At 36.4% G+C, this 24,649-nt stretch overlaps 1 protein-coding gene and 1 pseudogene across 2 annotated transcripts in view; one reads left to right on the top strand and one right to left on the bottom strand.

Annotated features, from left to right (window-relative positions):
* LEKR1 (leucine, glutamate and lysine rich 1) overlaps positions 1-24,649 on the top strand; it is a 214,379-nt gene that overhangs the window by 133,032 nt on the left and 56,698 nt on the right. For both annotated transcript variants that reach the window (XM_011959017.1, XM_011959018.1), the window contains exon 7: positions 14,705-14,786. In XM_011959017.1, coding sequence (XP_011814407.1) covers positions 14,705-14,786 — 82 coding nt within the window. The remainder of the gene's footprint in view (positions 1-14,704; positions 14,787-24,649) is intronic.
* The window catches only part of LOC105523992, a 3,196-nt pseudogene continuing 2,376 nt past the window's right edge, over positions 23,830-24,649 (bottom strand).

Consider the following 24,649-nt stretch of genomic DNA (forward strand, 5'->3'; position numbering starts at 1 on the left):
GACAGGGTCTTGTTCTGTCACCCAGCCTGGAATACATGATCATAGCTCACTGTAACCTCAAACTCCTGGCCTCAAGCATAAGCCACCATGCCTGACTCCATATAATTTCACGACTAAATTAAGGTTTCATTTTTGCTGCTGGTGTTGAATAGATTCACACCATGGATAACACCCAAGCTGTGATAACAGAGAAAACATTTTGAAAGGCTGTTATATTTCTCTTGGTTGAAACCATTTAAAATCAATAGGTCAGAAGTGGACAGGATTATTAGCCCTATTTTCAACTAGCGATGATAAATACCACTTCACTACATACCTATCTGTGAAGGGTACCAGGTTGGTTTTTTTGTTTTTTGTTTTGTTTTGTTTTAACAACCAACACTCTTACTCGTTCCCATATCAGGGTCCCCATATAGAAATTGTCAAAACATTTAGAAACATGTTCACAAGTGTACTTCTTGCTTTATCCACAAATATCTTTCTGGTGAACTGATTATACCAACATATTTTTCTTCCCAATTCATTTGGCAAAAGTATTTACAGTGGTTTAGAAAGACTACAGAACTACAAGTTCAGGAAAGACAGCAAAGTTTCCATCTCAGATTTTGCAGTGTTTTATTGCAAAGTAATTATAACTTTCTTCTTGTCTCTAGGGTCCATGAGGGACTTTCCTGATTTTCCCACTTCCAGTGCTCCAAGCCTGCCCCTTTGCTCCTTTCCTACTACCTATTTCCTACTTGTTATAACCTGATTTTATCTCTGCCTACTATCTATTAACCTATTCACTAGCTTCTAACCACAATAGATGTTTCCATCTATTGACCTTGGGCTGACCATGTCCTGGAACTGATTTCATTTTTTCAGCAAGTATTTATTGGACATCTCCGGCATGCCAGCCAATGGGCCTTCTCTTCACTTTGACTTCTAGTCTGCAGGTGTCCTTCAACTTTTCATGGATCTTCACAAGACTTCTCACCTCCTAGCTTCACACTGGTTTTATATACGGGTACTCTTAACTTTAGTGATTCTCAACAAGTATTTTTTTGTCCCCCGTAAATTTCTCTAGTTCCAATTATGTTCCCATTCAAATCGTTTTGTTTGGCTTTACTTTCTCTACCATCTTATGACATTTACTTTCATAATTTTAATGAACTTCAGCCATCTTCTTAATCTGCTTTCTTTTAAATGCATGCCTTACTTTTGTTATTAGCTGATTTATGTCTGTAAGATTTTGTTATCTTGATAAGCATCGTTCATAGCTTTTCCAGCTTACTAAAGTCTTTTTGGATATCATGTTAACCTTTTGAGAAAAGGAAAAAACAATACATTACAGTGAATATCTTCTCCCCAGATAAATCATCAGGTTAACATAATGGACATAGTATTTTAGATTTTCTTTGGGCAAATCAAATAAGGGCAGACTGATACACCACTCATCTCTTCTTTCTTTTGTTGTTTTTAAGAAAATAATTGTTTGTTTAAACAATATATTAGAAATCACTTAAATTCACTTTTTGTTATGAACTTTCTAAATGGCTTATTTTAATTAATAATTGTAAGTTCAATTCTAAGCATTTGCATTGTTTGTATACTCCTTCCTATAAGCCATTTTACCAGCTTCTCTGCAGTTATAGAACTAGCTTTAAGTGTTAAGTATCACAATAAGGTTTCTTTTGTAGTACTAATTGAACATCTTCCTTTCTGTGTTCCTGGCCTAATTCTCTGCCCCACCTTCTATCCCACCAACCTGCCTTTTTTTCTTCAGATAATTCAAACTCTATACTATCCATTTCCCCTGAATATTGCAATCCCTTCATTCATTTCACTTGAATTTCTATACTGTGGCCTTTTATTATCCATGCCCTTTGTTGTTCATCATTCTTTCTTAGGTTCTCTCTCCTAATAAATGAGTTAACATGTTATCCTTTTTTAAAACTAACATGAAATATATATTTTACACCTGAATATTTTAACCTGTGCTGAATATTATATCACTGTTGTGCTTCCTTGTAATATACTTTAAAAGCTGTTCTAATATTTATATTCCCATATTTCTTACTTTTGAATTCACTTTCAGAATAAATTTTATCTTTCTTCATTTCAAACTATGTAAATATCTCTCTGTTGTGCCATTCAACCCCCCACCTGTGTTCCCTACCAATGTGGTATTAATTGAAAGCATGCTAAGCCAAGAATCAGAACATGATGACCCTCCCACACATTAGGCAGGTGACTCTGACATGCCATTTATCCTTAATGAATGTGTGTCCACACCTAAGCAATGAATGGATAGGACTAAGATCTTGGAAGGCCCTTTGGGCTCTGATATGCTATGATTCTTATTCTAACTCTGATGCCATTTTCTTGTTTCCAAAGTTAAATAAATGCTCATATTTTTCACATTTTGTTACTTTTTTCCTTGTAAATCACCATTGAAAAGTTTCAACTTTGATTCAAATATATGGTTTTCATTTGTTTGTTTTTTTGTTTTTTTTTGTTTTTTTTCTGAGATGGAATCTCACTCTGTTGCCCAGGCTGGAGTACAGTGGCGCAATCTTGGCTCACTGCAACCTCCACCTACCAGATTCAAGTGATTCTCGTGCCTCAGCCTCCTGAGTAGCTGGGATTACAGACATGCGCCACCATGCCCGGCTAATTTTTGTATTTTTAGTAGAGACGGGGTTTCACCATGTTGGCCAGGCTGGTGTCAAACTCCTGACCTCAGGTGATCTGCCCTCCTCAGCCTTTCAAAGTGCTGGGATTACAGGCATGAGCCACCGTTCCTGGCCCAAGTATACGATTTTTGTGATCATTGCTTTTCTACATGAAAAACTTTCAACTTTGTTTTCTCCACATTTTCCCTTTATTTCTGTCTTGAAATAGAGACGCTCAGAAATTTAAATACATGTGTTAATTCTGGTGCATATAGTTTAATAGTCATTTAAGAGTAAATAATGAGCTATCAATAGTAACCTAACTCTTAATGCCAAAATTTGATTTCTTCATAGAAAAGCCAACATATACAGCAAAAATTTGAAGATCAAATTTTTTGTTTCCTTTTAAAGATTTATTTACCTAAGTTCTATAATTTTATGTTTAGCTCACACTAATAACTTCCAAAATGCACAATTTATCTCAATTATATAATCCTCTCAGAGGTCATTGTGACCGCAGTCAGTCCACTTAAATGATTTTCCTTCCACCTGCTAGAATAAAATGTCCTTTACTTTTTGTCAGCAGTCACAAATGTTGGAAGACAGAGTTCAAATAAGTCACTTCAGCATTCAGCTTATTTTTAATATTCCTCCTTAAATTTATTTTACCAACTTTCAAATTTATTCCAAAGTGAAAAAACTTTTGACTTTTTTATTTTAGTAAGCTGTTTGGTATAGTAAATAACACAAATAATTTAATAAAATTATTTTACATATAACATTTTTACATCCTAATTGAATTTTTTAAAACAGCTTTATAGAGATAAAATTCACAAATTACAAAATTCACCCACTTTAAGTGTACAATTCAGTGGTTTTTAGGATATTTGCAGAGTTGTGTAACCATCAACATAGCCAAATTTTAGGAGATTTCTTTCACACCAAAAAGAAACTTTGTGGCCCATCAACAGCCACTCCCCTTACACTCCTGCCCCTTTCCAACAATCCTTAACTCAGTTTCTGTCTGTATAGAGTTACCTATTCTGGACATTTTATACAAATAGAACCATATAATATGTGGTCTTTTGTGTGTGGCGTCTTTCACTTAGGATAATGTTTGTGAGTTTCATCCATGTTGTAGCATGTGTAAGTACTGCATTCCTTAATTAGTAGCTTGTTTAGTAACTTGTGACTCAAGTCACAAAATGAGTGACGTGGTTCAGTTGGAAAAAATACTGAACTGGGATCCAAACGCTTCTGCTTTCTGGTACTGTTTAAGCCTTTTATAGGCCCTTAGAATAAGTTATTAATTTCTTTGACTCAGTTATTTCATCTGTAAAGTGGGAATATGGTAGCTTTTCTTACCTACCGTAATACATTAGAATAGGCAAGATAAAATGTAAGATCACCTAAAGAACTATATATTCAAATGTATTTTAAAGTGACTTTCCTGGTGTGATAGCAAACCAAATGATTATATTTTGTATAAAAGCATTCACATTTCTTTAAATACTACTTTAATTTCAGAAGAAAACTATACATTTTAATTTCTCTTTGCCCAGAGGTCTACTCACCTCACCTTGTTTATTTTCTAGTCAGCCTTGATTAGCTGTAACAGTAGTCTGCCTGCTCTTAGAAAAGGTTACTGAAGAAGGGAGTGCCTATGTTTAATTCAGGAGTCATCTGTTTGTATGGCAGATAGAGAAGTCTATGAACGCAGATCCAGTAGGACCTTACTTGCAAGGTCTGATTTTCAGAGAGCGCTCGCTATGGGGACTTGACCAGCTTTCACAATTCCTTTTGAACCATTGAATTTTAGTTGGAGTAATGTGACCTTGGCTTCAAATAAAAAGGGAAAGTGCTGATTTTGCAAACAGAAAACCAAGGAAATTTGTTATTATTTTTAGTTGTATTAAATCCAACAGCCCTTAAAAGAGACCAACTTGATGATTGATGACTGTGGGCTGCTTCTGTGCCCAAAAGTAGATGGACAAAAAGTTTAGCCTGATCTCTAGACAAATTGCAAGCCGGATAGTATTAACTAAAATTCTAAGAAATCTTTTTTAGAACCTGATCACCATGGAAATGTGAGTCTAATAAGGGGTCTCCTGTAGAAGCCATTTGATCTTTGATCACTGGAGTCATCTAAGATTATCTTTGTTTTCTTGCCTTTTCATTTGCTCCCAACATTGAGCTTTCATCTAAAGATTATCAGTGTTTTATGTATCATCTCCATTTTATTAATGTTTGAATCGTAGAGGAATTTTCTATAATGATCATAGGCATCTACTCCTTATAATGGATGTCATTCCTCTGAGACTCCTTTCTCTCCTTTGAGATAGCTGTAATTCTGGTTCAATCTCTGGTCATTTTTCATTTTTGCCATTGCAACCTTCTCTCCTTGTTCTTTACCTCCAACATCATTTTCTTATTCTAAGGCTAGATTTTAGCCCTACCACTTTATTTGCCTTTTCTTTAACTGTACCATAGGACTTTGAGAATAAATTTTACACCTCATTTTTTAAATTCTAAGGGTTCTGATCTTTGCCTGATTTCCTAAATTCACCTCTCTCAGATAGTTTTCCCCTTTCATTCTTTCTCCCATTATATATACTTGTAGCCTGAGGTATCTATATCATCCCATCCCAATATTAAGTCTCCTCCTGCTCATTCAGATACCAGTTTCCAATTTATTTAGTCATTCAGCAATATTTATTAGCCACTTGTCATATGATTAACAGTAGGCTTGATCAGGAACATCATAGTGATAGATGTTCTGTCTTCTCTGTCATACATGGCTTCTATACTAAGCATGATTCATCCTCAGGGAAACCTCAGCTAAGCAGTGAATAGCAAAGAGCTTTAATCTGCCCCTTCCCTAACACCTATGTGGGCACATCCTCCCTATACACACAGACACTCTTTTATACATAGACTCACCCAGGCACAGAGCATACCTGCTGCTCATAGACATTTACAGATCATCCACATTATGGGCTGACAGCATGAATAATAGTGACACTGTCTAAATGAGAAATTAATGATCTCTCCCCATACTCCCACCCTGTGGTCCAATGTCTCTTACCTCTTGGCAGCATCTCTAACATCTCTCTCCCACTAGCTAATCACTGGTACTATTTTAACATCATTAAAATAATAATTCCTATGAGTTCAGATAAATTTCCTACTGTAATGTAAATAGCAGCTGACATTCACATACCACTTGAAGTATGTCAGCCATAGGTACCCCCTTACTATCACCCTCCTGGGTTAAGCACTTTTATTATCTCCAGTTTACAAATGAAATTACTAAGGCCTAGAGGAATTCAGTCATTTGGCCAGGGCTACACAACTACTAATCAGCAGAACTGGACCCTGATTCCGGAACTTTACTGCCAGATTTCCACTGCCTAGGAGCACCAAAGCATATACATTGTTGTCATTAATGTATGCTTCAGAGTGACCTACTGTATCAGGCCACTTCCAGCCTGGCTGATAGTAAACATAAGCTTTTTGTGGGGAAGGCAGAGAGGTCTAGAGGAAAGTGGACACCTGATGATGGCTTACAAGAGCCATCCATGGCTTACGAGATGAGTTATAAGATGGGTATGAGTATGTTTAGTATTAGGCTACTTCAATATGATGGTTTTTTTGTTTTCCCTTACCAAAATAAGTCATGTTCACTATTGATTAGGAAATTCCAACTTTCAGATAGAATTATAAACATTTGATGTGGATCCTTCTAGACTTTATTTTTTGAATATATATTTTTATAAAATTGGGATAAAAGAGTTTTATTATCCCTACCCTTCCCCCCTCCTATTCTCTCTATTATGAAATCTTTCCAAGTCAAAAATATTCGAAGTATTCTGTTGTTTGGATTAATCACAATTTATTTGATCTTACCCTATTATTAGATAGTTATTCTCACTCTTTTTATTAAAATATTACAATAAACATCCTCATAATTAAATTTTTACATATCTCTGGGTATTGCCTTAGAATTCCTTTAGTCATAAAACTGTAAAACATGTTTGTGTTGTTTTGTTGCTTTTTACTTTTATATTATGTAATTGTGCTGTAGAATTAATTCTTAAGATGGCAATTAGTTCAGAGTAGTTTTGTAGCATGAAAAGACTCTTTAGAAGATAAGGAGAAAACTCCTTGTCTTTTGCCTATTTTACTGCCATCCTAGCACAGAGAAAAAGTGTGCAGAAAGAAGAGTCCGTACTCTGGGTGACTAAAGATACACTCTATCGCCTTCAGTTTTGCACACAATTAGCCCCGCATACAGGAATCTCTGCAAGCGTGATCTCTGATTATGAAATACACTGATTCATTAAAAGAAGTTGATGTTTATGTAGTTATGTAACACTACTGGAAAATGTCCTAAATATTCTTAGATCTAAACTTCTCTTTTATTTATAAATTTACTTTATTATTAACCCTATGTCTTTTCTTCTTTATTCCCTAAATGTTTTCAGCTAATATTCTGTTGATTTCATTATAGGTCCATGTCCCTTCCTACTTTGTTTACTCTAGGCTGTCCATATCCATTTTGTGGTCTTGAAAAATCTTGTTATAAATACATGTGATTGTGTGATTTTATGCAAAATTTGAAACAACAAAATACTGCTCTAAAACATTCAGAAAAGTTTCTAAATCCATCAGTATTATTCCTATGTTATAGGTAAAGTATTATATTCATTTTGCCTGTCTAGAGTGGTTAAATAATTTAATCATGATAAACATATATATACACACACACACACACAAACTAGAATTTTAAAATTCCTTTCTTGTCCTTTCATAATTTATCATATTTTATAAGTCCCTATAAATTATAATTATCTTCATGTTATATTGGGTTGTTTTAATTTTCAGATAAAAAAATGCAGTAGAAACTTAGAAGCATTTTTTGCATGAACAATTCTGAAGTGAAAGTGTTGGTCCTTAATATTAGAATGTAATTCATTTATAAATTTTAAATATTCTGATTATCTCCTTAGCTCGATTTAATCCACTCTCCCCTTCTATCCCCACACACAGCAAAATAATTTTCTGATTTTAATGTAACTACATCTATATTGAATTGCATCTTTTAAATTATATATCCACATCTATTCTAGCATCTGATTTATAAAATCTCCATATACTATTTTGGTCCCTTCTGGGATAATGCAGGAAATGTTAAATGTACTTCAAGAACACTTGTTTCAAAATAGATGTAAATTAAAACTCTAAAATATAAACCCTAAAATGAAATGAATTATCTAAGTGGCTGTATTACCACTTGAGCTTTGAAAAATGTTTGCTAAAGTTAAAATATGTTAATTTGATATTGACATAGTTAAGTACTTATTAAAGAATTTCTTCTATTATTGGTATATATTTTTGCATGTGCAAAGGTTTACTCTGAATGCTCATTATAAAATTTTAAATGAGATATTACTTTTGTAAAGGGCTCATCAAACTGTCATATGATAATATATATGTATAAATTATATCTAATGCAGCAGACTGATTTTGTTTATTCAGGTCAGTTATATTTTATTAGAAATCTCACAATTTCAATCATGTGATTAACTAACCTAACTAAATAAATAATTTAAAATAGTGAAAAGATAAAACAGATAAATAAAATAATTTAAATAGTGAAAAAATAAAACAGATTTTAGTTTAAATGAGTTATTAATTTGTTATTTAAAAGATTAATTTATCATTCACCAAGGCTAAATGAGGCACTTATTATTTATATAAGGACAAATAAATATATCTTAATTATATTTGTACACTGAATCTAACTAATATGAAACCTGCCTACATAGAGTAGGTGTTTAATAAGTGTCTATTGAAATAAAATAACAAATAAGAAAGTTACATTTTAATGCCAAGACACATACCAGATAGTAGCAATGAAAACTGCAGAACTATTTTTGTTTCATGTACTGTATTTTAATCTTAGGCACTTAATTCTAAACATGTTTGCTGACACTCTTATTTCTACAGTCTGCAAAGTTTTATTCATTCTTTCAATGATTGTTTTTTAAGCAACTTCCATATCTCAAGCACTATGACTATAACAGATAAGGTTCCTGTTCTCGTGAAACTTACGTTCTAGTAAGTTTACATTGAAAGGATCCAATGAGTGTAAAGCACTTAGGATATAGTACCTGGTATATAGTAAGTATTCCATATTTATTAGCTGTGATGATGATGATGATGGAAGATACCCATATATAGATGCTATTCGAAGCCATGAAACTAGATGAGATTATCTTGGGAGATAATGCAGGTAGAGAAAAGGGCTAGGAACTGAGCTCCTTGTGCTTCCCAGCATTTAGAGTGAATCTAAGGATAAGAATAATCAATAGAAACTGAGAAGATAGCCAGAGCATTGCCAACAGAGAGAAAATAACTGGGTCATATGCTGCATAATGTTTGAATTTTATAAGAACAGAGAATTAAATTTTGAAATTGGCAATATAGACCGTCATTCATCACCTTGAAAAGAGCTGTTTCTGTGAAGGAGTGAAAAGGAAAGCTCAATTGGAATGGATAGAAAAGAGACTGAGGAAAAGGCAAATCATAAAAGGGGAGTCATGAATAGCCAAGAAGTATAAGGTGAGGTGCTCAGCTCCAATAGGAAGCAGAGAACTGCAAGTTAAGCCAAAGACATTACTTTGTATTCTTCAGATTGGCAAAAATTAGAAAAATAGCTGTTTCTAATGAATATTAGCTGCTTCTAATGAATTAGTTATAAAGCAGGAGCCTTTATTCAGTGAGGTAGGAATGTAAGGTAGCACCTCCATTTTGGGAACCATTTGGCAGTATTTATATGTATGCCCATGATCTCATACTTATACCTAATATTGCCCTGGAGACATACTGCAGACAAACTGTCCTATAAGTACACAAGAAGTTGGGTAAAAAACTTTCATTGCAGAATTATTTGTGGTGACAAGGTTTCAGGTAACCTAGGTTCTATCACTATGGGACTGGATAAGTAAAATGTGGTATGTGCACATGATGAAATATTATATAGCAGTCAGAGCAGAATGAATCATATCTACATGTAGCTACATGGATAGGTCTGAAAAAACATAATGTTGACTATAAAGAATAAGAGTTAAAATGAGACTTGTAGTTTAACCTGATTTGTGTAATTTTTAAAACACCTTCAAAACGGATAATGTCTTCACATGTAAGATGCAGGTTAGAAGGTAGACATTAAATTCACAAGCATAAATGCTGTCTAGAATGGATCATTCCAAAATGAAAATAAACATCTCAGTTTCACCCATATTAAAAACAAAACAAAACAGACAACCCTCCTTGTTACCGTGTTCACCTCCAGCTGCAATTCAGTTTTTCTGCTCCCTATTCATGGAATCAAATGGGTTGTCTTTAATTGCTGTTTCAAACTTTATCTCCCCACCACCCTCCAAAAAGCTTTCTTGCCCTTTTTTGCTTGTTTTCTTTTGTACTTTGGGCACATTAAACAGAGTTGATTAGACTCTGTAGTACAAAACATGCTATCATCCTTGAACCATGCCAGCAACGCCCCTCTCTAATTAATATACCTATAAATTTTTTTAACAGAAAAATAGAATAATACAACATGTGTGTGTACCCATCATCCATATTTAACAAGTTTTAACATTTTGCCATAGTTGCACTATAGATTGTTAAAGAAGGAAAAGACAATTAACACTTCCATTTTTACTCCTCTCCATACAAAGATAGCTACTGGTGACACCAGGTCCAAGTGCAAAAACAACATGTCCTCAAGGTGAGAAGTGATGAGATTCAGGGCAGAAGTGGAAGAGTAGCCTTAATGCCACTACCAATGATAATAGCTAACATGTGTGTGTTACTCCCAATGTGCCTGCAACGATTCCCCTTCTTTCCATATATTAAGTGATTTAATTCTCACAACAGTCCTGTATGATAGTGACTATTTTACAGATAATGAAACTGGAGTGCCTAAAGTCATACAGTTAACAGGAAGCAGAGCCAGGATTTGAAATTAGTCAGTCTGGCACTCTAAAGAGCTCATGCATGACACTTTTAAACTATCCTGTCACAAACCAGTGTTGAGTTCTTGTTTTTCCTTGTCTTCAATTACTTCTAAAACAAAAAAGTACAGCCTTCTATTTTACATTAAAAAAAAAAATTTCCCTGTTCTCTGGGTGCCAGTTCATCTGCCTGCTTGTTATTCCATTATGCTACTTTAACCTGAAATCATTTTCCTCCATATATCACTTTGAACCAGATTTTAAAATGTTTTGTATTTTCTTTATCCAGTAAGTTTTAAGTTTGAAATATCCTTCCACTATATAGGTTTTAGTTATTGTTTTCTCAAACATTATACTAACTTAATATGTCCTCCAAGTGACTATAAAGTTGCATGTCAGCCTATAAAATAGATAATTATGAATGCCTTTTATGTTTGCAGTTTCTAGAAACCTTTAGGAATAGCAGGATTCTCTTAAATGACTGATTATCCCAAATCTAATGCCTGTGTAATGCTATCCAGCAAACAGCTGGCTTCATATGAAGAGAGGCTAAGAACTCTTTTTGTCTTGTTCATTTAAAATCATTTACTTCTTATTTAATATCTGCGAAGAACACAGTCACATCAGAGTAGAATTTGCTGTTGTAAATTTTGTATTGTTTCCGTGGGTTCTGCCTTACATCTGCATGGTGTTTAAAGCCAAGACTTCCTTTATTTTTGTGGGCATTTAGGGCCTTGTGCCTCACAATCCAGTGTCATGCTGAGTGACAGAAAATTAAAGTCGAGTTTCTTTATAGAGAAGGACTGGGCAGAACAATAACTTATTCAACAACTCCTTGCCTCAGAAACTGAAGGAGCTGTTTTGTGCAGGTGGCTTAATCTCTCTGCAGCTTATCCTGTGTTTCTTTATTTATTAAGAACAGGAACTGGGAACTCTGCTTCTAAAAACAAAAGGACCAGACTAGTCTACCGGAACCTATAGTGAACCAGTAGGATGTTTATATTTCATTCAGAACAGCAAAGCTTTGAATTAGCTGCCATTTTTGCTGTCTATTATTCTACTAATTCTCAGGTAATTGAGAATTAACTGCATAAAATCCACATATCAAGTACCAGTTCTTTGAAGTTCATTTTAAGATAAGTCTTCCTTTTAATTTATAGCTGCATTTAGAAGTAATAACATAAAATTTATCATATGGACTCAGACCTATGCTTCATCTAGTTTAGGATCATATCCTAACAAAAACACCAGGGGCCATTTAATAGTAAGGTGTGGTTGTTCTCTCTGATAAAATCTTCTCATAGAATCAGTCACAGTAACACCATAATTGTATTAATATATTTATTAACTATAATATATATTTAAGCTTTCTAAAACTAAAATCTAAGCCACCTTTTGGAGTTAGAAATTCTACCAGTTTACTACATATTTCATTGTTAAGTAATTCTTTTCATTTGTCTTAAGTATACCTCTTTAAGGATTCTGGGAATATGGTAACAGATTTGTAGCCACACTTACCACACTTTTATGGACAAGTATCATATTCTCTTGCAGGTTTTATATTTCAAGAGTTTATATTTCAAGTGTGAGAGAGATAAGAACTTTGGGATCAGGAAGACCTGAGTTTGAATTGTGGGATTTAACTAGCTGAGTGACCTTTGATAAGTTAATTACTCTGATCTTTAGCGTTTTCTTGGTAGTTGTGACTATACATGAAATTATATGAAATCAATAAAACCTAACAAGTATGGGTCATCTACTCTACACTATTACCTAATAAGTTTTTTCAGACCTGGGAAGGCTTGTTGCACGGAATACAGATGGAACCAGTAGACCTCACAGTAAACAAGTGGAGTTCACCCCATTTGGCTGGGAATTCTTCCTCTCTGAAGTTCCCATCCTTGAACTGAAGAGGCTCTCCAGGGCTAAGCATGCCTTCTTCTAGCCCATAATGAAAAACACTCACTCCCTTCTCTGGGCATGCAGCCCTTTGGCATGCCACTGTCCATGCCACCAGTGACGGCAGCTGCCTTCTCCTGGCACAGAATACAGAGCCTGGGGATCCTGCCTGGTGGTGGTACGGTCTGCCCCTTTATGTACATGAGTTACCTCCAGCAGCCTCTCATTGTTTCCTTGTTGGAGGAAATGGAAAATTCAAATAGTAGCATGCAAGTACCTGTAATTGAATCATATAAGAAGCCTATACCACAGGAAAAAAAAAAATTGAACCTGTTATCAAACCACAGAGGACAGATTATTATCCTGAAGAAATGTCACCCCCCTTAATGAATTCAGTGCCCACCCACAAGCATTGTTGCAAGAGAATCTCCCTTAGGTCATAGTGCAGCCTGAGAAGAGACCTTTACTGGTGGAATCCGTGGATAACTCAAAGGAAGCAAAGGATACACAGATGTGATTATGACATATGCAACAAAGTATACACTAAAAGTTTCCACTTGAAGTCATACAGAAGAGCACACACAGGAGATAAACCCTACAAATGTACATGGGATGGATGCATATGGAAGTTTGCTCTGTCTGATAAACAAGACATTTCTGAAAACATACTGGAGTCAAATCTTTTTAGTGCCTGGACTGTAACCACAGCTTCTGTTATGACTATCTTGCCTTCCGTAGGAAACGCCACGTGCTAGTCTGAATGCCTTTGTCTCCCACCTCAACGTGACTCCCTACTCACCTGGCTCTTTCTCTATCCTCCCACCATTATCTAACACATTTTTTACATGTACATTTTAATTTTGATTCAGCTAGTCTGATCCTCTGAATTTATATCATCCAAAACTTCCATATGGTCAGTAGCAGATACTCTCTAATCCTCCCTCTCTTTACCATGGGTGACCTAAAAAATGAGAACTTTCTTTTAGGGATGCTAAGCAAACTCTTCTTAGAGATAGACATATTTAATGTAATAAGAACAAGAAAACATGTAAACTGAAAAACAAAAATTAATGTATGTAAAAGCACTGGATAAACAAAGGTTTATATAAATGTCTGGTAAACACTAATTAAAACGTTTGTTTAGGGTGAATTTATTTTCTAATTTAAGGAACTAACACTTTGTAAAATAAAGTTAAGAATGCAGATTTATATAGTTTTATGTATTTGTATGGATGCATAAAGATTTTAAAGTTTACTATTGAAATATGTCACTGAAACACCTGAACAGATGGAACATAGAAATTTTACAACTCCAGTGTTTTGAACATTTTTTTTTCTGAAGAAACAAACCAGTCTATCAGTTTGTTTTACATTATAACTTACTCTCAAAGAGCGTACCAGCAAGGGCTGTCACTGGGGCTGGGGTTCAGATCACAGTTTCCACGCACAGGACAATGGAAGGACTTAGATAATTCAAGCCATTTGTTTTTTCTGCTATAGTTTCAGTTCTGCATTCACACACTTGTTAGACAGGGCTACTTGAATAATCATCCTCAAATACTGCTTATATTCCCCAGTTAAAGACTCTATGGAAGCCAGTTTCCTGCTTGTATTCTCTTGGTTTTGAAAGTCACTAAAATGCCTTTTAGATGCTACCCAGAGTTAACACGTTCTTTACTGTGAGCCTGGCACATGATTTGTCTGTTTTAGTTCTAGCAGGAAGACTCAGCCATGCTTCTCAGTTCTAGACCACAAAAGTGAGCTCAGGCAATCAAGTGTTTTAGAAACAAGACACATGATCAGAAATTCTTATGTTTGTCAGCTACATATATTTCATTTGAAAACTTTAGTAAAATTTAGCCTATTAGCTGTTTGAAAATCAGCATGGTGGTGGGGGCAGAAAGAGGCCAACAAATTGGGCCTTTCAAAACCCACTAAGTCTGTGGGGTGTTAGGATAGGAAGGGTTGAGTAGTCAATGACAAGTTGCTTATGGACATACAGGCAAAGTGGAGTAAGCAGCTGCCTTTTCTTCAGGAGCTGACTAGCAACATTAAAAGAATATGGTTTACACTATGAAAATATCCGGACACTTAAAATATACTAATCAGATGAAATACATTGTGTCATTTCAGATTTGCAATGTCTAGTAGAGGCACTTGGAGTAAAACTTCAGAAGGCAGTGACAGAGATGGACAACTATAAAGAAATGCTTATGTAAGATGAAGAACATTAAACAACTTGTAAGATAACAGTGCTCTATAGATGTGTCACAAAATGGCAGGAATCAGAAAGAAATGACAAGAATTATAAAGACCCTGTTGTGTTCTCTGTGATTCTTTTGGCAGTGATTTACTTGTGTGGGTAATAGTTTACTGCTGCTTTTCTTGCCCACTTTGCTGGCCTAGATTATATATTGAAGAACCTGTAAATATTTTTAAATATATGGAGGATTTCTTTCAGTAAGAAACTTACCTATCCATATATAAAAGTTTTCCCTGATAGTTCAAATGCAATAACTTAATGTGAAACAGTCTTTGAACTTTTTTCTTATCTTTGTTTCTTTATTATCTCTCCACAAGAAACAATATTGAAGTTGTATCTCAAAATTACTAATTTTAGCTTCAAAGAGAGACTTGAGTAGCTTTGAAATGCTGAAGTACTTATGCTTGATATAAGTGAGAAAGAAATATTAGAAAACACATGATAAGAAAATGATGTAAAATCAAGAACACTATTTCTTTTAAAAATTAATTTTAAGCCTGGGCAACACGGTGAAACTTTGTTTCCACAAAAAAATACAAAAATTATCCAAATGTGTTGGCACACACCTGTAGTCCCAGCTACTCGGGAGGCTGAGGTGGGAAGATCACCTAAGCCTGGAAAGTTGAGGCTACAGTGAACCATGATCATGCCACTGCACTCCAGCCTGGGTGACAGAGTGAGACCCTGTCTCAAAATGAATAAATAAATAAGTAAAAATTACTTTCATTTCAGAAATTTCAAAAATTATAGCATAAACATAGTATATCTATAATTATAATACTAAAATAGTATGTATATAATCTTTGAAAAATAAGCAGATTCTTTTACTTTATGATATATGTGATTTTCAGTTCCTATATTTTAGAAGGATGAACGTCATAAAAATACAAATGTTTAGAATGCTTAGCAACCCAATGTTTGTGTTGACCATGAACTACTCCTAAAAACAATGTGTTTAATAAAATACTGAACACAAGAAGGAACAAATTCCAAACATGCCCTATCAAATTAATGTATACTTGGATTATTTGTAACAAAATAGTTTCTGAAAAGGAAGGAAAATAAAATATTCATACTTTATAACACTGTGGTTAATAGTACAGTAAGTACAGTAGTTCAGCTGTCTGTGTAGATGGCTGGGGTTGAAGGAATTGGTGACGGGGTTCCTTAGAAGACCCGCTAGGCCCAGGAAGTAACTTTTTGGGAGATTTTTTTAAACCACGAAAAAGAAACAAGGTGATGGTTGCTAGAAAAAAAAAAAATCGTTGTGACTTTCCCTCTAATAACACCAAGGAGGGGTTTGGCCATGTGAATGTCTCTTGTGGAGAGCAGTCTAGTCAGGCCCCAGCTACTGTGTGATGATTGCTTCTTGGAGCTCAAGAAGTGAAGAGGGCACAGTTTAGGCATAGGGAGGTGGTGCTAGCACACAACTAAACCAAGAGGGAATTCTTTGTCATACCAAGACTCAGCATAGAAAGTGAAGTCTTGGAAAGTTAGGAAAGAAGCTAAACATAGAAATGAGCATAGTGAAGAAAAGGAATAAACTTACTGGTAGTGACATGAATTGATATTTTACAGAAAAAGTTTGCACAGAATTCTTTGTATATTCATGTTCTGCATAATGACATTTTGGTCAGTGACAGACCATGTATACAATGATGGTCCTATAAGATTATAATACCATATATTTACTGTACCTTTTCTGTGGTCAGATATGTTTAGCTATGCAAATACTTACCATTGTGTTACAATTACCTACACTATTCAATACATTAGCATTCTGTATAGGTTTGTAGCCTAGGAACAATAGGCTCTATCGTATAGCCTATGTGTGTAATAGGTTATACCATCATGGTTTGTGTACACTCAAGGATGTTCACACAATGACAAAATTGCGTAATGATACATTTCTTGGAATGTATCCCTGTTGTAAAGCAATGACTGACTGTGCATGGAGCCTGCCCATTTAATATTAACACATGCTTTGTGGTATTTTCTGTTTATTATAATTTTAACATAATTTCTGCTGAGAAATCGTGCGAGTCAGGGTAGATTGGAGATGGAGGGAGAAATACACCACTAAAGTCCATCAAACTAATTATCTGTAGGAAGTTACTGCATAATTGCAGAAATGCTGATGATGTTTTTATCAGTTTATAAAACTGATGTTTCCTACACATACAAGACCTTCTTAAAAATTAAAAAATGGACATAATGCCCATTTTTAGAAATGCGAATTAGGAAAGATAGAGCCACTTAAATGGCTCCAAGTGCTGGAGACCTTACTCTATGCTACCTGTCTCTAGCTCTTCCATCTATACTCTATCTACTCTCCTTCACTGCTAGTATTAGGTTAGGGAGGGTGGGCATTTAGGATCAAAGCCTGGGACTGCTGAAGCCTCAGGTTGCTCAGAGGTCAGGAGGTCAAACTAGAGTCAAATTTGTGGCTTGGCCATTTTTGTAATAAGTTTGAAGTCAAAACAATTCATTCAAAAAAATTGACATATTAATACAATTTGTTAGTAAGTTCAAGATTTCCTGTGCACACTCAAACCTCTTTGGACTTCCAGAAATTGGAATATGCTATGAAATCAGGTTTCCTCAATTTTTAATCCTCATTCTTTGTGGGGGCTGGGAATATGAATGTTTATCACCTGTAAGTTAAGATAATTCTTTGTGTTGTTTAAAGATTTTTAAATATTTGGATATACGTTTTGTGAATTTTGAGAATAAGAGGAAGAAGCAGTTTATAAATGGGTGAAATTGGGGTTCTTTTTCCAAGAGTTTTTTCCCCAAGATTTTTAAGAAAATATTTTGCAAGGTTTAAAAGAACATTGCTATGTATTTAAAAATAGAGATTTTATCAGAATGCTTTGGGCTACAAGTAACAGAGGTAGGATAATGCCAGTTTTAGTTGATAAGAGTCTCAGCAATATCCCCAAGGATCTTGATGTTCTTTCTGTCTCCATCCTGCTGCCCTCAGCACTGGCTTCAACCCAAAGCTAAGTCAGGTCCCTATAATCACAAGATGGCTGCAGTTCCTCCACCCTAGAGGCCTTATTTGGATATGGTGCCTGCAGGCAGGAAGGGACTGGTTTTCTGGTGTCTTTTTGGAAGTGAGAAAAAAGAATTATCAGATGCCACCAAACAGCATTCTCCTTATATTTCCTTGACTAGAACCCTTTACATACCCTCTCCTAAGTGAATCACTGGCAAGGGAATGGGGCTACTACAATTACCTTAGACAAAGCAAGATTTATCCTTAGAACAAATAATAATTGGGACTCTGATGGCCAGGAAAAAAGGTATAGTGAATGTTCAGAAGGTAACCAGTAGTGTTTGCTAAAGAGGTAGAGCATTAGTGATGCTCTGAGAGCTTGATGAAATTTTCTATAAATTTTATTTTTAAGTACTATAATATCTAGATTAATTAAGAGAACGCCTCCCTGAAATAATGAAAAATACGAAGCCCATAAAATCTAGTTCTATTGCTTTTATGCACATATGGATATAAAATATACTTTTATTACTTTCATATATATACATATAATATATATATATTATTACTTTCATATACACACACACACACACACACACACACACACACACAGATGGAAGACCTAGAGACAGGGAGCATAGAGAAAGGTCTCCAGCACCTGGAGCCATTTAAGTGGCTCTATCTTTCCTAATTCGCATTTCTAAAAATGGGCATTATGTCCATTTTTTAATTTTTAAGAAGGTTTTATATGTGTAGGAAACATTGGTTTTACAAACTGATAAAAACATCATCAGTATTTCTGCAATTATACAGTAACTTCCAGGATAAAGATAGATAAGTAAGGCTTAAAAGAAAGACTGTATTTATGGTGAGAAATTTTTGGGAATTCCTGAAAGATAATACATAGAAAGGATAGTAAAGGGTCTATATCTTTACTATAGAAAGGATAGTAGAAAGGGTCAACTCTTTTGAGGAATAACCCAGACGAAGAGCAATTGAGTGGTGATGCTGGTGGGCATGGGATAGACAGGACCTTCCTCAGAATTAATTAAAACACAGAGGAGGGAGTGAGACCTGGTGAATCATTGAAATAGTGGTTTCACACTCCAATCTACATAAGAATCATGGGTAGCTTGCTAAAATTGTGTATTACAGTATGGCCTCTCCCACAGATTCAGCATCAGGACCAGATTTCTGGTTTTTACATTTAGGTCTGGGGTGGCTCCAAGCAATCACATTTTTAATGCACTCCCCACATGATACTGATTCAGGTGGTCCAGTGAAACCCACTCTGAGGAATTGTATATGGAACATTTAAGCCAGCTGGCCCCTCATCAATACGCTATAATCAATCAGCCCTGTGTGAAGCAGCATTTGCAGAAGCATCTATACTCAGACTAACAAAATGAGTATGTGGACTAGAGTCAAACAGCCTGGCAGCTACTGAATCCCAGGAGAGCCCAGGGTCCCCACAGCCCAAGACAAACCTCCAGTGCCCCCACCAGCTAGCATACCCTGCCCCTTCGTCATACCTCTAAAACAATCTAGGGCAAAAATGAACAGCAAAGCAGACAAGCAAACAGAGGATCTTAAGTCTGAGTGTTCACACACAACCAAAGATTAGGTGTGTGAGGAAACACCCCCCACCAAGTTCCCCCAAAAAGTGGCTATGAATTCACACAGAAAATCCTTAACACCCTAGAAAATTGTTAAATAGCAAACAGATGACATTAAAATAAGTATAATTGATAGACTCCAAAGTATGTCCAGGATTGTAACCATAAAAGAACAGACGTTTATGGCAAGCTATTAGGAATTCAGGAGATTAGAAATATCAGAAAAATGATCCCATTCATGCTAAAAATGAATACAAATGCACATACACATGCATATGAATTTAAACACATTGAATAAATGATAGGATTGCAACAGTTACCTCTAGAAATGAAAGTGTGGGCTTGTGTAGAAACTCTTATTTCACTCTATTACATATTGCTTGAATGCTTTACACTTTAGATATATTTATTTTCATGTATGTGGTAAGAACAAAATTTACTTAAAATGATTTATAATCTGTCACTAAGAATATGTCTAAGAACATGTCTAAGTGGTTATGTAAAATATGTTTTCTGGCCGGTCGTAGTGGCTCACGCCTGTAATCTCAAAACATTGGGAGGCTGAGGCAGGTGGATCACCTGAGGTCAGGAGTTTGAGACCAGCCTGACTAATATGGTGAAACTTTGCCTTTACTAAAAATACAAAAATTAGCTGGGCGTGGTGGCAGGTGCCTGTAGTCCCAGCTACTCGGGAGGCTGAGACAGGAGAATTGCTTGAACCCTGGAGGCAGAGGTTGTAGTGAGCCAAGATCACGACATTGCACTGCAGCCTGGGTGACAGAGCGAGACTCTGTCTCAAAAAAATTTTTTTAAAAAAGGTTTCTAATTTAAGAACCTCTGTAAGGTACTTACACTTTAATTCCTTTATTTTTTCTAAGCAAGCTAATACAGGACTTACATTTTAATTTCATTAGCAGTCACCTGCTCCTCATTTAACTAATAATTTGAACAATAGTAAACTTTTGACCATCACAAAGTACTAATTTTTAAAGCTCTTACTTGGCCTTTCAACAGCATCTGACAGTTGACCAAACTGTTCTTGGGACAGTCTCTATTATTGAGATATAAATATCAGAGTTCTCCTGATTTTCCTCTCACCTTCCTGTTCACTCATGAAAATTTTTGCCTGGCAAGCAGAAGGTGACCTAGTGGCATTCCAGTGTCAGTGTATTTTTCACATGATCTTAACTTGAACAGGCTATGTTTATTTCATTTATTTATTCGACACGAAATGTTTACTGAGAGCCAGGACTATTGTGTGCAGGCAGTAGATATTGGAGTAACAAGATTGGCACGTTTCCATAGATGTACTTTTCAGGCAATGCTAAGTGCCGCAAAAATATAAAATAGGCATAATAGAATGTGAGTAGTGGAGAGGGGTGGTATACTTTTGACGGAGTGGTCAGAATGGCATCCCTGAGCAGATAATCTTTAAGTTAAGATATGAATAACAATCCTGGCTAACACGATGAAACCCCATCTCTACTAAAAATACAAAAATTTAGCCAGGCATGGTGGTGCCTGTAGTCCCAGCTACTCCGGAGGCTGAGGCAGGAGAATGGCGTGAACCTGGGAGGCGGAGCTTGTAGTGAGCCAGGATTGTGCCACTGCTCTCCAGCCTGGGAGACACAGCGAGACTACGCCCTCAAAAAAAAAAAAAAAAATATGAGTAACAGAAAGGTGCTAGCCGTGATTACATCTGGGAGCAAGGAGATCAAGACAAGACCCTATGTTTCTTGGAAACGTACAAGTTCAAAAAACATGAAGGCCAGTTGTGGTGACAGAATAACAGCTCCCCAAAGAGTTTCATGTCCTAATCCCTGGAATCTGTATGTTCTCTTACATGGCAAAAGGGACTTTGCAAATGTGATTAAGAATTTTGAGGCCAGGCGTAGTGGTTCATACCTGTAATCCCAGCATTTTGGAAGGCTGAGGCAGGTGGATCACTTTAGGCCAGCAGTATGACTTGGCCACCATGGTGAAACCCTGTCTTTATTAAAAAGTACAAAAATTAGCTAGGTGTGATGGTGCACACCTGTAATCCCACCTACTCAGGAAGCTGAGGCACAAGAATCTCTTGAAACCGAGAGGCAGGGAGGCAGAGGCAGTAGTGAGGCAAGATCACACCACTACACTCTAGCCTGGGCAGCAAAGCGAGATTCTGTGTCAAAAAAAAAGAATTTTGAGATGGGTAAATTATCCTGGATTATGTGGGCAGGCCTAATGTAATCACAAGGGTCCTTATAAGAGGAAGCAAGAGGGTCAAAGTCACAAAAGCAGATGTGAGGATGAAAGCAGAGGTTGCAGTAATGTGATCTGATGATGGAGGAAGGGGCCACAAGACAAAAAATACAGGTGGGCTCTAGAAGCTAGAACAGGTAAGGAAATGAATTCTCCCCTGGAGCCTTCAGAAGGAACACAACCTGGTGACACCTTGATTTTAGGACTTCTGACCTCCAGAACTGTGAAATAATAAATTTGTATTGCTTTTAAACACTAAGCTTGTGGTCATTTGTTACAGGAGCAATAAGAAATTAAACTGGCCTGTGTTTCCTGAAGAGTTTCTGAGGAGTTTGGATTTATAAGGAGAGCAATGGGAAGCCTGGGGAGAATGCTAAGAGAGTAATCTAATCTGCGTTTTGAAAGGTCACTGTGATTGCTACTTCAAGAATGGACTGGAGGAGGAGTAAAAGCGGTATCAGGGAGTCTGGGTGGCAGGCTGTGCATTCATGCAAGTGAGAAGTAATTATGGTTTAGCCTAAGACTGTAGCATGGAGATGGAGAGAAATATTTATCAGAGGTCAATCTGATTTACTGATAGAGAAAATGTGACTGGGGAGCAAGGAGACTGGAAGTGAAAGGAAAGAATAAAGATGGGCTTGAGCCCTTTTTCATCAGGGGAGACAGTTGAGAGGCAACGAAGTGCAGTGACTGAGAGTTCACACTCCAGATCCAGACTGCTGGGGTTCAAATGCCAGTATTACAACTTAGTAGTTATGTCAACTTGGGCAAGTTTCTTTTCTCTTTGGTCTCAGTTCCCTAAATCGTAAAATGGGAATAAGGGCTTCTTTGAGGAGTGCACAAGATACATAATGTGTTAGTTATTACTGTCATCATTGTGTTTGTTCCATTTATTGAAGTGGGAAATTCTGTGAAATAGACAGATAAAGGAAGTGGAGGAATCAAAAACAATGCTTTTGATTTGTTAGAGCTGAGATGTCTTTGAGACTGCAAAGTGGAAATACCAAGGAGTTAGTTTAAGAATGGCTGTTTCATATAAGCGAGTGCAGTGGCATTTAACATCACCTTTCAAAGTGGGGCAAAATAGGCAGTTATTTTATTTTATTTTATTTTATTGGCAGGAGCAGCAGGGACCTTTCTGAAGGTTTACTCATAGCAATTGAAGAGAAAGGATTACCACTGTTTGCTAAGAGTAAAAGAAGGAATGCAATGCTTAAAGAGATATAGGCATTCTTTCTATTCCATCCAATTTCTCCGTCCTAATGAAGGTGAAGATAACAATTGGGTAATGAAGGGTAGACCATAGAAAGACTGGCTTAACTGGTGTGGGTCAGGGGAAGGGATCATGCTGAGGGGACTTCCTGGGATGGTAGGTGGCTTTTAAAAAATTGCAACCCAAATTTATTATCTACATAGTAAAATAACTGCTAAAAGGAGTTCTTCTGTCCCTGCTTCTAGATTTGGAAAAGTATATATAACAGTCTGAACATACAGTGAAAGTTATGGTGGGGCTGCTGAATCTCAAAGGGATTTGTAAAAGAAACATTTTTGTTTGATTTCAAAGCAAATGTGTAAAACTTGGAAAATACAAGGATATAAAAAAAGTCACAGTTACATTTTGATGTATTTTCTAGTCCATTTTCCTTTTTTAAGTAATTTACATTTTATTTTCTTATCATTACGAATAGTAAAGTTCACAGTTCAGTTCCCAGGCAACATAAAAGTGAATGTTTTACGTATAAGACACCTGCATGTAATGTGATAACATGGGGCTTTGGGGTTTTTTTGTTTTGGGGGGTTTTTGGAGCCACTATGATTTACTAGACTATTAAAAGGCCATCACACAATTTAAAACTATGCAGTCATAACAAGGCAATCTTCAGGCAATTAAAAACAACGAATTGTTGAACCAATCTGGGAGATCTACTGAGTAATCTGGCCTTTCAAGTAATGTCAAGTGGAAACCCTGTTTTCTCTTTCCATCTGAGGATCATTAAAAAGAAAAAACAAACCTAAACCAAATCAAAAACCACCTGTTCTGACTGAAAATCAGGATTCAGGCCATGTGACTTGGAGGCATACTCTTCAGCTGGTTGGCAGAGGCACTATCACTGCAACATGTGCAGGAGCACCAAGAGGTCTACCTCCATGCCTGCGGCCCATTGTGCAAGCTCTGGAAAGTTGCCTGCTTCCCAAAGCGCTGCCGCCAACAGACAAAGGCCTCCACCACCTGCAAGTGCACATTGTGGAGATGGTTGGCCTTACAGCAGTAGATATCTGTCTCGAACAGTACCAAAGACAGCACCACGGGCTTCCACTTAGGGCCCAGCCTCTGGGCCAGCTGCTTAATCTGCCAGTTTGATGGGGAGCTGATGATGTGCGAGGGGATCCCAGTCATCGTGTCACCTGCAGGCAGCTCAGTCATGGCTTTTTCCCTTGCTTTCTCCAGCTTCTCCCTTACCCACGAAAATTCCTGTAGGAAATCTAGGGAAGTATCAAATGCTTTAGGACCCCTGGAAAGTAGGCTATCCAGCAGTAGTGTTTTCTTGAGGCTTGTGGCTTGATCTTTAATTTCTTGGACGTGGTTTTCTGTCAAGATTCCTTCCTGGTAAAGGTACTGAAGAACCAGTCCCTCTACCAATGCCTCTGCACCTGGCTGCAGGCAAAGTAAGCAAAGCACTTGTTTGTGGCCTCCATTTCTCAGTCTACAATGATGTATCTTTGAGGGGGAGGGAACTCTAGTCCATTTTTCTAAGTAGTATGCATTTTTAACATAATTGGGAATATACTTTATGCACTGTTTTGGTTTGTTTTCGTTTTTGTTTTTTTGAAATGGAGTCTCGCATTGTCGCCCAGGCTGGCGTGCAATGGCGCGATCTCGGCTCACTGCAACCTCCGCCTCTCGGGTTGACTCGATTCTCCTGCCTCAGCCTCCTGAGTAGCTGAGATTACAGGTGCAC

The sequence above is a fragment of the Colobus angolensis genome, unplaced genomic scaffold (assembly GCF_000951035.1).
Source record: "Colobus angolensis palliatus isolate OR3802 unplaced genomic scaffold, Cang.pa_1.0 Scaffold48, whole genome shotgun sequence".
NCBI lineage: Eukaryota > Metazoa > Chordata > Mammalia > Primates > Cercopithecidae > Colobus > Colobus angolensis.